The sequence below is a fragment of the Leiobunum rupestre genome, chromosome 1, assembly GCF_980474605.1.
Source record: "Leiobunum rupestre chromosome 1, qqLeiRupe1.1.hap1, whole genome shotgun sequence".
Lineage (NCBI taxonomy): Eukaryota > Metazoa > Arthropoda > Arachnida > Opiliones > Sclerosomatidae > Leiobunum > Leiobunum rupestre.
Genome location: NC_143384.1, coordinates 71,873,673 through 71,889,196, shown reverse-complemented (window position 1 = coordinate 71,889,196; position 15,524 = coordinate 71,873,673). Strand labels below are relative to the sequence as shown.

At 36.9% G+C, this 15,524-nt stretch overlaps 1 protein-coding gene across 1 annotated transcript in view; it reads left to right on the top strand.

Moving 5' to 3' along the window:
- Window positions 1-12,517, top strand: part of LOC149966279 (microphthalmia-associated transcription factor-like) — a 110,875-nt gene extending 98,358 nt beyond the window's left edge. The window contains exons 6-8 of the mRNA XM_090171337.1: window positions 313-388; window positions 8,418-8,583; window positions 11,954-12,517. Coding sequence (XP_090027463.1) covers window positions 313-388; window positions 8,418-8,583; window positions 11,954-12,364 — 653 coding nt within the window. The 3' untranslated portion in view covers window positions 12,365-12,517. The remainder of the gene's footprint in view (window positions 1-312; window positions 389-8,417; window positions 8,584-11,953) is intronic.
- The last annotated feature ends 3,007 nt before the right edge of the window (window positions 12,518-15,524 follow it).

The window sequence follows — 15,524 nt, the reverse complement described above, 5'->3', positions numbered from 1 at the left end:
GTGCTGATCCCCTTTTTGTCTAATCGGCTTAGAACTTCTATTTTTGGAGTTAAATTTATAAAATATTTCGGCCATGATTGAAGAGCGTTAAAAATCAAGAAAATAATGGTAATTTAGACAACGCCACTTCGTTTACTTTACACCTCGTTTCACTTTTAATGGAACTATTTAGGGTTGTTATGGGAAATTTGTTTTAAATTATTCTAAAAGAGCAATTACTTTATTGATTAATTAACTTTATGAAGTTTTCTGACACGTTCTAATGAGTGACTATTAACTATTCTAATGAGTGTATTACATTTAATTGAATAGTTGAACGACGGCGAAGATTCAACATCAACGACCGAATTAAGGAGCTGGGCACGTTGCTACCAAAAACAAACGATCAGTAAGTTAATTACTATAATTTAATTAACCATAATTAAGATTAATTTCTAATGAATCAGGGTTGGGAAAAACAGGCTTTTTTAAAAATTAAAAGTCCTGTATGGTTAAAACCGGCTGTAACCGGTGGTTTAAACAGGTTAAATCTACTAATAAAAATGCTCGAATTGCTTATATCTAGCCCTCGTTACTTCAAAAATGCTCAAATTGCCCGATTTCAAAATGACGTTTTTGCGCGTGACAGTACCTTTACATTGTGACGTATAGCAGGCTCATTTACCCGCTTTTATACCCTAACATGGCGGCGTATTTTCATACGCAAAATGAATTTTAAGATCCCCCAATTGCTTATATCTAGCTCTCATTACTTACGACAAAAAGTGAAGGTTAAGTTTTAGTTTTTTCAATATTTCTAATTCGTTTCTCATCACTTTTTAAAAAACACTAGTGGTTTTACTTTCAATCCCTTTCAATGCATGGTTTAATTTGGACAAAAAACTACTGGACCCGAATCTAGATTGCACTTTTAGTTCTTTTAGTGCAGCACCACCTTTAGCGCCACTGTGTCCATATTGGAAAGATTTACACCCAAATACTTAACAAGTTCTCAATAAATAAGCGAATGACATTGGGATGTCATCCAACGTTTTCATACGCGTACTTGTTATTTGGGTGGAATTAATTATTGATTCTCTCAGTAGGGAGCGCTGACGGTTGATTTATTTATTTATTAAGAACGGGTTTTTGCTCTTATTCGGGTTCAGTAGTTAATTTGACCAAGGTTTTATATTTTTACCAAAAGCAAACGATTAGAACTTTATTACGTTAATTAAGAATATTTTGAAATTAATCTCTTAAAAATCAGATATAAATAAATTAAAGCCTAGTCGGTAATTTTGAATCCATTGTTTAAAAATGTTATCAGCCTTAGAGTGAAATAGTACCGACGCTTCTGGTGCTACGTCAAGATAAGATATGCCAAGAATGTATTGTTTAACAGAGAATAGGCAGCTTAGAACACCCCCTTGAAAACGTGTAGGAAGAACTCGTAAGAGGGTATAGTTTGTACACAATAAAGGTTCGTCTACAATCCGACAAGTTTCCCGTACACGTTTTCGAAGAGTTGCTTAACCTGTCTAATATGCGGACAGCACTATGTCCGGCTCTTGATTCCCTCGTTTGGAAAAAGGGTAAAAAATTCGGGGAAAAGTGGGGTAATTTTGAAAGTGGCTAAAAAATTCAGGGAAAAGTCGGGAAATTTGAACTAGTAAAGGCGTCGGGAAAAAGTCGGGGAATTTAAGAACTAGTAAAGGCGTCAGGGAATGTTAACAACTATAAAATCGTTTGTGAAAAGTCGGGGAATTTTTAAGATCGACTAAAACCGTTAGGGAAAAGTCAGGGAATTAGGAAACTAGTAAAAGCGTCAGGGAATGTTAACAACTATAAAATCGTTTGTGAAAAGTCGGGGAATTTTTAAGATCGACTAAAACCGTTAGGGAAAAGTCAGGGAATTTTAAGAACTAGTAAAAGCGTCAGGGAATGTTAACAACTATAAAATCGTTTGTGAAAAGTCGGGGAATTTTTAAGATCGACTAAAAACGTTAGGGAAAAGTCAGGGAATTTTAAGAACTAGTAAAAGCGTCAGGGAATGTTAACAACTATAAAATCGTTTGTGAAAAGTCGGGGAATTTTTAAGATCGACTAAAACCGTTAGGGAAAAGTCAGGGAATTTGGAAACTAGTAAAAGCGTCAGGGAATGTTAACAACTATAAAATCGTTAGTGAAAAGTCGGGGAATTTTTAAGATCGACTAAAAACGTTAGGGAAAAGTCAGGGAATTTTAAGAACTAGTAAAAGCGTCAGGGAATGTTAACAACTAAAAAATCGTTTGTGAAAAGTCGGGGAATTTTTAAGATCGACTAAAAACGTTAGGGAAAAGTCAGGGAATTTTAAGAACTAGTAAAAGCGTCAGGGAATGTTAACAACTATAAAATCGTTTGTGAAAAGTCGGGGAATTTTTAAGATCGACTAAAAACGTTAGGGAAAAGTCAGGGAATTTTAAGAACTAGTAAAAGCGTCAGGGAATGTTAACAACTAAAAAATCGTTTGTGAAAAGTCGGGGAATTTTTAAGATCGACTAAAACCGTTAGGGAAAAGTCAGGGAATTTGGAAACTAGTAAAAGCGTCAGGGAATGTTAACAACTATAAAGTCGTTTGTGAAAAGTCGGGGAATTTTTAAGATCGACTAAACCGTTAGGGAAAAGTCAGGGAATTTGGAAACTAGTAAAAGCGTCAGGGAATGTTAACAACTATAAAATCGTTTGTGAAAAGTCGGGGAATTTTTAAGATCGACTAAACCGTTAGGGAAAAGTCAGGGAATTTGGAAACTAGTAAAAGCGTCAGGGAATGTTAACAACTATAAAATCGTTTGTGAAAAGTCGGGGAATTTTTAAGATCGACTAAACCGTTAGGGAAAAGTCAGGGAATTTGGAAACTAGTAAAAGCGTCAGGAAATGTTAACAACTATAAAATCGTTTGTGAAAAGTCGGGGAATTTTTAAGATCGACTAAAAACGTTAGGGAAAAGTCAGGGAATTTTAAGAACTAGTAAAAGCGTCAGGGAATGTTAACAACTATAAAATCGTTTGTGAAAAGTCGGGGAATTTTTAAGATCGACTAAAACCGTTAGGGAAAAGTCAGGGAATTTGGAAACTAGTAAAAGCGTCAGGGAATGTTAACAACTATAAAATCGTTTGTGAAAAGTCGGGGAATTTTTAAGATCGACTAAAAACGTTAGGGAAAAGTCAGGGAATTTTAAGAACTAGTAAAAGCGTCAGGGAATGTTAACAACTATAAAATCGTTTGTGAAAAGTCGGGGAATTTTTAAGATCGACTAAAAACGTTAGGGAAAAGTCAGGGAATTTTAAGAACTAGTAAAAGCGTCAGGGAATGTTAACAACTAAAAAATCGTTTGTGAAAAGTCGGGGAATTTTTAAGATCGACTAAAAACGTTAGGGAAAAGTCAGGGAATTTTAAGAACTAGTAAAAGCGTCAGGGAATGTTAACAACTATAAAATCGTTTGTGAAAAGTCGGGGAATTTTTAAGATCGACTAAAACCGTTAGGGAAAAGTCAGGGAATTAGGAAACTAGTAAAAGCGTCAGGGAATGTTAACAACTATAAAATCGTTTGTGAAAAGTCGGGGAATTTTTAAGATCGACTAAAACCGTTAGGGAAAAGTCAGGGAATTTTAAGAACTAGTAAAAGCGTCAGGGAATGTTAACAACTATAAAATCGTTTGTGAAAAGTCGGGGAATTTTTAAGATCGACTAAAAACGTTAGGGAAAAGTCAGGGAATTTTAAGAACTAGTAAAAGCGTCAGGGAATGTTAACAACTATAAAATCGTTTGTGAAAAGTCGGGGAATTTTTAAGATCGACTAAAACCGTTAGGGAAAAGTCAGGGAATTTGGAAACTAGTAAAAGCGTCAGGGAATGTTAACAACTATAAAATCGTTTGTGAAAAGTCGGGGAATTTTTAAGATCGACTAAAAACGTTAGGGAAAAGTCAGGGAATTTTAAGAACTAGTAAAAGCGTCAGGGAATGTTAAAAACTAAAAAATCGTTTGTGAAAAGTCGGGGAATTTTTAAGATCGACTAAAAACGTTAGGGAAAAGTCAGGGAATTTTAAGAACTAGTAAAAGCGTCAGGGAATGTTAACAACTATAAAATCGTTTGTGAAAAGTCGGGGAATTTTTAAGATCGACTAAAAACGTTAGGGAAAAGTCAGGGAATTTTAAGAACTAGTAAAAGCGTCAGGGAATGTTAACAACTAAAAAATCGTTTGTGAAAAGTCGGGGAATTTTTAAGATCGACTAAAACCGTTAGGGAAAAGTCAGGGAATTTGGAAACTAGTAAAAGCGTCAGGGAATGTTAACAACTATAAAGTCGTTTGTGAAAAGTCGGGGAATTTTTAAGATCGACTAAACCGTTAGGGAAAAGTCAGGGAATTTGGAAACTAGTAAAAGCGTCAGGGAATGTTAACAACTATAAAATCGTTTGTGAAAAGTCGGGGAATTTTTAAGATCGACTAAACCGTTAGGGAAAAGTCAGGGAATTTGGAAACTAGTAAAAGCGTCAGGGAATGTTAACAACTATAAAATCGTTTGTGAAAAGTCGGGGAATTTTTAAGATCGACTAAACCGTTAGGGAAAAGTCAGGGAATTTGGAAACTAGTAAAAGCGTCAGGAAATGTTAACAACTATAAAATCGTTTGTGAAAAGTCGGGGAATTTTTAAGATCGACTAAAAACGTTAGGGAAAAGTCAGGGAATTTTAAGAACTAGTAAAAGCGTCAGGGAATGTTAACAACTATAAAATCGTTTGTGAAAAGTCGGGGAATTTTTAAGATCGACTAAAACCGTTAGGGAAAAGTCAGGGAATTTGGAAACTAGTAAAAGCGTCAGGGAATGTTAACAACTATAAAATCGTTTGTGAAAAGTCGGGGAATTTTTAAGATCGACTAAAAACGTTAGGGAAAAGTCAGGGAATTTTAAGAACTAGTAAAAGCGTCAGGGAATGTTAACAACTATAAAATCGTTTGTGAAAAGTCGGGGAATTTTTAAGATCGACTAAAAACGTTAGGGAAAAGTCAGGGAATTTTAAGAACTAGTAAAAGCGTCAGGGAATGTTAACAACTAAAAAATCGTTTGTGAAAAGTCGGGGAATTTTTAAGATCGACTAAAAACGTTAGGGAAAAGTCAGGGAATTTTAAGAACTAGTAAAAGCGTCAGGGAATGTTAACAACTATAAAATCGTTTGTGAAAAGTCGGGGAATTTTTAAGATCGACTAAAACCGTTAGGGAAAAGTCAGGGAATTAGGAAACTAGTAAAAGCGTCAGGGAATGTTAACAACTATAAAATCGTTTGTGAAAAGTCGGGGAATTTTTAAGATCGACTAAAACCGTTAGGGAAAAGTCAGGGAATTTTAAGAACTAGTAAAAGCGTCAGGGAATGTTAACAACTATAAAATCGTTTGTGAAAAGTCGGGGAATTTTTAAGATCGACTAAAAACGTTAGGGAAAAGTCAGGGAATTTTAAGAACTAGTAAAAGCGTCAGGGAATGTTAACAACTATAAAATCGTTTGTGAAAAGTCGGGGAATTTTTAAGATCGACTAAAACCGTTAGGGAAAAGTCAGGGAATTTGGAAACTAGTAAAAGCGTCAGGGAATGTTAACAACTATAAAATCGTTTGTGAAAAGTCGGGGAATTTTTAAGATCGACTAAAAACGTTAGGGAAAAGTCAGGGAATTTTAAGAACTAGTAAAAGCGTCAGGGAATGTTAAAAACTAAAAAATCGTTTGTGAAAAGTCGGGGAATTTTTAAGATCGACTAAAAACGTTAGGGAAAAGTCAGGGAATTTTAAGAACTAGTAAAAGCGTCAGGGAATGTTAACAACTATAAAATCGTTTGTGAAAAGTCGGGGAATTTTTAAGATCGACTAAAAACGTTAGGGAAAAGTCAGGGAATTTTAAGAACTAGTAAAAGCGTCAGGGAATGTTAACAACTATAAAATCGTTTGTGAAAAGTCGGGGAATTTTTAAGATCGACTAAAACCGTTAGGGAAAAGTCAGGGAATTTGGAAACTAGTAAAAGCGTCAGGGAATGTTAACAACTATAAAGTCGTTTGTGAAAAGTCGGGGAATTTTTAAGATCGACTAAACCGTTAGGGAAAAGTCAGGGAATTTGGAAACTAGTAAAAGCGTCAGGGAATGTTAACAACTATAAAGTCGTTTGTGAAAAGTCGGGGAATTTTTAAGATCGACTAAACCGTTAGGGAAAAGTCAGGGAATTTGGAAACTAGTAAAAGCGTCAGGGAATGTTAACAACTATAAAATCGTTTGTGAAAAGTCGGGGAATTTTTAAGATCGACTAAACCGTTAGGGAAAAGTCAGGGAATTTGGAAACTAGTAAAAGCGTCAGGGAATGTTAACAACTATAAAATCGTTTGTGAAAAGTCGGGGAATTTTTAAGATCGACTAAACCGTTAGGGAAAAGTCGGGGAATTTGGAAACTAGTAAAAGCGTCAGGGAATGTTAACAACTATAAAATCGTTTGTGAAAAGTCGGGGAATTTTTAAGATCGACTAAACCGTTAGGGAAAAGTCAGGGAATTTGGAAACTAGTAAAAGCGTCAGGGAATGTTAACAACTATAAAATCGTTTGTGAAAAGTCGGGGAATTTTTAAGATCGACTAAAAACGTTAGGGAAAAGTCAGGGAATTTTAAGAACTAGTAAAAGCGTCAGGGAATGTTAACAACTATAAAATCGTTTGTGAAAAGTCGGGGAATTTTTAAGATCGACTAAAACCGTTAGGGAAAAGTCAGGGAATTTTAAGAACTAGTAAAAGCGTCAGGGAATGTTAACAACTAAAAAATCGTTTGTGAAAAGTCGGGGAATTTTTAAGATCGACTAAAAACGTTAGGGAAAAGTCGGGGAATTTTAAGAACTAGTAAAAGCGTCAGGGAATGTTAACAACTAAAATCGTTTGTGAAAAGTCGGGGAATTTTTAAGATCGACTAAAAACGTTAGGGAAAAGTCAGGGAATTTTAAGAACTAGTAAAAGCGTCAGGGAATGTTAACAACTATAAAATCGTTTGTGAAAAGTCGGGGAATTTTTAAGATCGACTAAAAACGTTAGGGAAAAGTCAGGGAATTTTAAGAACTAGTAAAAGCGTCAGGGAATGTTAACAACTATAAAATCGTTTGTGAAAAGTCGGGGAATTTTTAAGATCGACTAAAAACGTTAGGGAAAAGTCAGGGAATTTTAAGAACTAGTAAAAGCGTCAGGGAATGTTAACAACTATAAAATCGTTTGTGAAAAGTCGGGGAATTTTTAAGATCGACTAAAAACGTTAGGGAAAAGTCAGGGAATTTTAAGAACTAGTAAAAGCGTCAGGGAATGTTAACAACTATAAAATCGTTTGTGAAAAGTCGGGGAATTTTTAAGATCGACTAAAAACGTTAGGGAAAAGTCAGGGAATTTTAAGAACTAGTAAAAGCGTCAGGGAATGTTAACAACTATAAAATCGTTTGTGAAAAGTCGGGGAATTTTTAAGATCGACTAAAACCGTTAGGGAAAAGTCAGGGAATTTGGAAACTAGTAAAAGCGTCAGGGAATGTTAACAACTATAAAATCGTTTGTGAAAAGTCGGGGAATTTTTAAGATCGACTAAAAACGTTAGGGAAAAGTCAGGGAATTTTAAGAACTAGTAAAAGCGTCAGGGAATGTTAACAACTAAAAAATCGTTTGTGAAAAGTCGGGGAATTTTTAAGATCGACTAAAAACGTTAGGGAAAAGTCAGGGAATTTGGAAACTAGTAAAAGCGTCAGGGAATGTTAACAACTATAAAATCGTTTGTGAAAAGTCGGGGAATTTTTAAGATCGACTAAACCGTTAGGGAAAAGTCAGGGAATTTGGAAACTAGTAAAAGCGTCAGGGAATGTTAACAACTATAAAGTCGTTTGTGAAAAGTCGGGGAATTTTTAAGATCGACTAAACCGTTAGGGAAAAGTCAGGGAATTTGGAAACTAGTAAAAGCGTCAGGGAATGTTAACAACTATAAAATCGTTTGTGAAAAGTCGGGGAATTTTTAAGATCGACTAAAAACGTTAGGGAAAAGTCGGGGAATTTTAAGAACTAGTAAAAGCGTCAGGGAAAATTCGAGAATTTTGAAAATGGATCTAAAATTCAGTGAAAAGTCGAAATTTAAAAAACTAATTTTAAAAATCGGGTAATTTAATCTTGATTAATGAAATATAGGTTAAAAAATTTTAAACTTTGGCTTAAGTAAAGGAAAAAATTTCCGGAAATGATCGGGAGAAACCGGTAAAAATCAGGGAATTTGAATCGGGAAAAACATTGGTGACAAATTTGGCAATAGTTGCGTCTACGTATTTTCAGATAACCCCAATTCCTTTTTTCTTATCTTGAACGGTTGTCAAATAGACGAAAATTAACGATCTTATTCTTTTTGAAGGTTTTACGAATTGATTCGAGATCAAAGACAAAACAAAGGCACGATACTGAAGGCGTCGTGCGACTACCTCAAAGTCTTAAAACGGGAAATCCAACGTATTCCACGCGTGGAGGAGAAGAACCGAGAGTTGGAGCAACAGAATCGAAGGCTTCTTTTGAGGATACAGGTTATAACCCTCTTTCGCATTTTTCAAACACTTCCCCGCCTCCCGTTTTCTCTTTGTGTTCTTTATCGTTCGCGTAGAGGTGTATCTACTATTGTTCTTCGCTCGACAAAGGGAGTTCTTTTCGACAAGTCACGGAGTGCCCTATTATTTATCGATAGAGATTAATCCACGCCCCGATCAACCTCATCTAAAAAAGAGCTACATCTGTTCGTTATCTTTTCTGAAGTGTGATGGGGCGTTTCTTCAATTTTACAGCGGATAAATTTCTACTTATCTAAAAAGATTTTTAAGTCCTGCTTACGACATTTGAATCTTGGCTATGCCTATACAGGTTGTTTTAATTTGATCACTCCAGGCATTAACTATAATACCTAGAAATGTGACATTTTCAGGATTTACGCTATCGAGGAAGGTTATTGTTGTTTATAAATTTCAACAAAATCGTGACATTTTGCACGGTTTTGGAATTTTTATTTTCTTAAGGGGGAAGAATACATTAAAAGCCTCTTTTTCGTTCAAGCTGAACGTTTCTGTTTTAACAATTACATAATTCAATTATATTTTTCTTATTAGGCTGAACCTTCCTCTAGTGCTTAAAATAATTTTGATAATTCTAATATTAATAGTTAACGAGATATAAGGTCCTAACTAAAGGGTAGATTGGGCGCTTGCCCAACCTGTTTAGCTCCGGGGGTCCGAATTAAAACGTAATAACTTAATTACTTTTAAATTTAAAATTGACATTTTAAGCACTAAACAAGAGGCTGCTCTACACTTAAATATTAATTTTATAAGTTAAATACCAAATTAAAAGAATTCAGCTTGAAATAGCGCGAAAGTAGACAATGGCCACTGTAGTCTCCCCCCTTGGGGCTAGGTGTCACTTTGGGGAATATTTTATTGAGAGCTAGTAACGGAGTGACGTCATCACAAGAAGAAAATCTCCCCCTAGCGAGGCGCTGTCAAAGCATGGATTAAACACTAAGGGATGTTCCACGGGCGAAAAAACACGCAAATGCCCTGTCACGTCGCCACCTTGCGGCGCGAGTCCGAAAAACCGGAAATTTATTTTTTTCTCTGCTCTATCCAGGACCAGGGGCAAACAAACCCACGTGTTTTTAAATAAATAATGGTATCGAAAAAATAGCAGACGAATTCCAAAAATCATGGTATAAAAGTTGCGAAAAATAGCAGATGGCGCTACAAACTCATATCCGGTGCCCCTGGATAGAAGAAAAACAAAAAATAACACCTAGCCCGTGGAACATCCTTTAGTGTTTAATCCATGGTCAAAGGCTACGTGTGACGCGTTAGCAAACGGACGCAAAACGGCGACGAAGATTGTAATGCAGTCTGTCTTGGGAATGCCCTTCAGTAATACCTTTGCATGTGAAGAATAGGAAGTGTCACACTTATTAATAATATTATACACTTTTGTCATACTTCCTTAAAAGTAAATGCAGGTGGAAGAATGTGGAAACTAACCTAGGAGCAACAAACACAGCACCCCACACAAGGAGAACGCGAAAGTCGTGCATTTTTCATTGTTTAGGGGAAAATTTTTAAATTGGCTCCCCCCTCCCCCTTTCCGTAAAACGTTCAGCGTAAAGGCTCGTCCAATGAAATTTGTACACAACACGGCGCTAGTGTGTTTAAAGGCTGGCCGCGTTCTCCTTGTGTGGGGTGCTGTGTTTGTTACTCCTAGCTGTAACTGAATTCACTCCTCCCGGGCATTATTACCACCACCCTGTGATTTAAAACAGGGAGTAATAATTTGACAATAGCAGACGCTGGATCACAGGCGCTACCCCGGAAGAGCGTAGCGCCATCTTTGATAGATAATAGTAGTTCCTACCTGGATATATCACTCTAGCGTTCCGCGTGCATTTGCATGTTGTTTGTTACGGGTTCTGCCTTGTAGAAGGCTACGTGTTACGCGAGTTTCGGAAATTCTCCGTTAACTTCGCCGAAGCGGCGCTGCTGTCGCTAAAGCCATTTGCTGGTCCGTTTTTGGCTATTTTGAACAATAGCCCCGCCACCTAGTTTCCACTTTTTAGTTACACCATACCAACGTACTTATTAAGTGGAATCTAATGGTGCAAAAATTATAAGCCGCAAATAATTAATTTTAAAGATATTCTAATTTAAAGATGTACGAACCGAACGGTTCGGGGCGTAGAATTCACTCCGCGGCGAAGAGAGCTCGCCGTCGTGCCGTTTTTTCCTGGTCGAAAATCAGCCTTTCTTTATTTATTGGGAGTGGTAATGGAGCCAGTAGGACTGCAATATTCGCGAAATATGCTGATAGCGCCAGTAGGACCACAATATTTTCGAAATATGCTGCTGTAGTAGACGTGGGGTCTAAGGATTAAAATGACGGTGCCCGAAACAAAGCTTTTGTTAAAGGATTAAAATGACGGCGGGTTACTATATAGGTAGGAAAGAAACATTTCCCAAACCGTATTCAACGATTCTTTAAATTCCTATATTTTAATGCGTTTTGGATAACGTGGGGCTGATGACGAAAAAGAAAAATGTAGACATGCAAAACATTACTAACTTACTATTTTCGGTATTTTCGCGGTATTTCAACGAATTTTAGGGGTTTTGGTGGGGAAAATAGGTTAGGTTATTTATATTATTAGGTTAGTTGTATTAATATCGGGTTGACGATACTTGATGCGTCAGGCTTGGTGCTGTCCTCTAGGTTGCGTTATAGATGGCCTATAGCTTTTTTTAGTATGGGGTTGGGGAGGCGCCGCGCGCCCCCAGCGCTCGAGCGAAGCAAGTGCGCGTCGCCGTCAGGCGCCATTACTTAGAATACATTCGACGTTGTATAAGTCAACATCACACAGAAGACATATAATATGACATAGTATGATTAAAAAAGCTTTTAATGCGTTGAAATACGGGGAAAAATCCCAACCCTTAAAAGTTAGTACTGTTTGGCATTTCAGCCTTCTTCATCAGTCCTACGTTATCCAAAAAGTATTAAAATCTAGGAATTTAAAGAATCGTCCACGTCATCAGTCCTACCTCATCCAACACGAGTGCGCGGCGCCGTCAGCCGCCAAGGTATAGTCTTTGGGCATTTTTTAATTAACTTTTTAAATAATGCTTTGCGGGGAATAATTTTCGCACCATTGGAAACTCCTTAAAAAGTACTTTAAGGAGGGTCGAGAAAGGGGGACAAAGGGGGTGGCGGGGCTATTGTTCCATTTTACCCAGTTTTTTCCCAAGTGATATATCCAGGTAGGAACTACTATTATTAATCCAAATCGCCACCTAGACTCGTTTCGTTCTATAACTAGTAAGAGTAACCAAAATCGTAGCAGCGTGATTGAATTTATTTTGTCTCCGATCCCCGCAGTATTTGGAGAACCAGATGCGGAGTCACAACATCGCTCTGGAGGAGACGACGTGGCACCCATTCGCCGAATCCGACCTCAACAATTTAATCAAGCAAGAACCCAGCGTCACCTCGTGCAGCGGGAGCAGCGGCATCCAGTGCGAGAGCGGCACCTCGACGCCCACCGTGGGCCTCCTCTCCGGCGGCGGGCTCAAGAGCGAGGGCCGCGACAACCCTTACACGCGCTCGCCCAGCCCCAGTTCCGGCTTGAGCTCCGGGCCCAGCGCCTGCAGCCCGCCCTCCACGTTAGGCCGTTTCGACGACTACATCATGGAGGACGATTTAACGGTGAACGGCGACCCGATGCTCTCTTCGCATCACGCCTTACACGATGACGTACTCTGCCCCGATCGAATGGATTTCTTAGCGTAACGCCGACGCTCACTACTAGCTTTATAAAATTATGGGCGTGGCTTCGTAAATGGATGGCCACTCTTTTCAAAAACTGATGGCCGTGACATTGAAAAAATAACGGACTTGGCATTCAAATCCGGTATAGCAGTGTAAGGTGGGCGTGGCATCGAAAACTGGCGTGGCATCGAAAACTGGCGTGGCATCGAAAACTGGCGTGGCATCGAAAACTGGTGTGGTAACTGTGAACGGTGGGCGTGGCATCGAAAACGGGTGTGGTAGCTGTGAACGGAAAATGGGCGTGGTAACTACGCCAAGAGGGCGTGTTAACTAATTATTGGGAGTCACGTTGGGAAATGGGCGTGGTAACTACGCCAAGAGGGCGTGTTAACTAAATATTGGGCGTGCCGTTGGAAAATAGGCGTGGTAACTACGCCAAGAGGGCGTTCCGTAAAACAATGGTGTGTTATTACTCTCGTATTTAACGTGCCACGATGAAACCTGTTCAAGACTGAACATTTTATATAAAACGCGAAAAATTAACTTATTTTGTACTATAAACGTTGATTAGCTCATAGATTTCTACGCCTGATATAAATATGAATTTATTTTATATAAAATCGCGTTGAATCGAATTTACGCAAAAGGAAAAATGTCAACTAAGTTGTTTCTTCATGTTTATCACGTAAAAAAAGCTCAAATTAAACTATTCTTTGCGTATAAATAGAGCTTTCTAGTTTTTAGGCAAATTTATTATTTGGCCAGTTTATTTTTGTTAAATTTACGTTTTATCGAGTCTATCACCCAATATTTTTAACTATCTTTAAAATTTGTCGTATAACTACGTATAATTTTAGCTCACTCCGATAATTCACAAATTTACACGCAAATATACCAATGCAGTTTAAGCTAGTCAAAAAAAACTGGTCACATCTTAATTATTAAATAATAAAAAAGCCTTTAACAATTTCAAAACGTCAAAAACGTATTATCTTGAGCTCTCAGAATCTCAAAAAAAGCGTTTGTCGAAATAATTACGTTTAGTTAGCTTAACTTTAAACGTTTCAACATATCAAGGTTAAACTATTTTTTGGCGATTCAGAAATTTTATTTCAATTTGAAAATTGTCTAAATTCAAAACTGTTTAGCTCAACGATAAACTGACAAGGGAGAAGATCCTTTCACGGGAGTATCGCCATTAGAGGTAGATTTTTAATTAAGCGAAGGTTTACCAGATGGCGCCTGCAGTCTGAAACGGAGAAATTCGAAATTAATTAAAAATTAACATACATAACAAAATGTCATTTAAAATAGTGTTATTTTTGTATTAAATCAGTATTTATTTCCTTCCCGCCAAACGTTTAAATTGGCGCCATCTACTATTAATAAAAGCATTAAAATCGAACCTACAATGGCTTCACTCTGAATGTTTTTCTCTTGTACGTAATTTGCGAATCGGTGAATTGTTAGTCAAAATCTAACTGACCTTCCGAAATATTGTTGTTATTGAACTTGTTGGTAAGTTGTAACCAAAAAGGCTCAAGATTTATGAATTTAAAATCTTATTTATGGAGAGATTAGCGTAATAGGCGCTTTAATAAAACATCTTCAAGGAAATCGCCAAGAAGCTATATTTCCGAGAGCCAGGGCCTGTAAGTTAGTTACATGCTGCTTGTTGAAATAATGGAAACTTTTCTCCTGTATACCAGGAAGCTTTTTTTGGAATATTAAGGCTTGGCAAAAACGCGTTCTGTTTACATATGAAAAGTTTCCGTATTTTAACTTGCAGGTCCTGGCTCTCGGAAATATTACTTCTTGGCGATTTCTTTGAAGATGTTTTATTGAAGCGCCTATTGCCTATCACTGCCATATAACGAATTGCAACCACTTCCGTCACAAGCGTAGTCTGCTTTTGGTGGGGGTAATATCCTCGTCTCGTCGCGCCATCTAACCAACGCTAGTGGAACTAAAATTTTTTTGGGTGCGAAAACTATTGTAGTCTTAAAACGATGCGCCATCAACATTTCAATAAATTTCTTTAAATATTAGGATATTACTAGAAATTGTTGCTACCACGAAATAAGTTTTTTATGCCATTTCTTAAATCTAGTTTTGGGATACCAGTATAGATGGCGCTAAAAAGAAAAATTGATATTTTTTTTAACCGGGCTGAAACAGACGAAAGAGTTGCGCGAAAAAACCCGGTATTGTCCTGATCTCTCCATAAAAAGATCCTGGTAAAATTAAGTTAATTTTTGTAATACTATTTCGGCAACGCTAACTTTTCAAGCAAACCTCTAACAGGTTTAGCTTTCGCTTTTAGATGGAGCACTGTGTACCTGTATTAGTTAAAAGAAAACTAGAAAACGAGGTTGTTTAAAAACTGAGAGACAATCATTTTTAATGCACTTTAAACCTTAAAATTCTTTAAACAATGTTTTTTAAACGGTTTTTTGTTTTAGAACTTATCCTTGTGTACATTAAGAGTATTATAGGAATTTTCATCGTTATATCAAATGTCTAAATAGTCTACCTAATAAAAAAATTAAATATAATTAAGACTTAACCCGTCTATATATTATATATAAATATATATTTTTGTCGTTTACGTTATCTTTGTTACATATATATTTTTAATAATTCACCATTACCATAGGATTAATAAATTTAGTTTTACATTCATTGAATTAACGTTTAGTTTTATGTTTTCTTCTATCACTCGCAAGTTCAAAATCAGGAAAAAATTTTGCACCGGAAGGTATTTTATTTAATGCCAAATTGCAATATAGATGGCAGCAGCGTGGAAATTAATCACTGACATCTAGGAGCAACTAACACTGCACCCCCCACACTCCTAGCTGGCATCGTGACCTACATGTTTTTCTTTATTACACTATAAAACAACCCGTCGCTAAGCCTCGGTCATAATACGGTTAACGGTTACTGTTAAATTCGAGAGACTAGAAAACGACATCTATCGTACCATCCAGGTACTACATTAGGTGGTTTTTTTTCGCCTGTTCTGGGTTTTTTGAGCAGGTTAAGAAGTGTAGCCCTATGACGTCATTTTACTCCAATTCTATCTTGACGAAAAAAGATAGTAGTTAAAGGTTCTTTATAAAAAGCTGGCCCCGTGTGAAGAGGTTTAACGAAATTTAAGCAGACGACAAAGCTAGGTTAC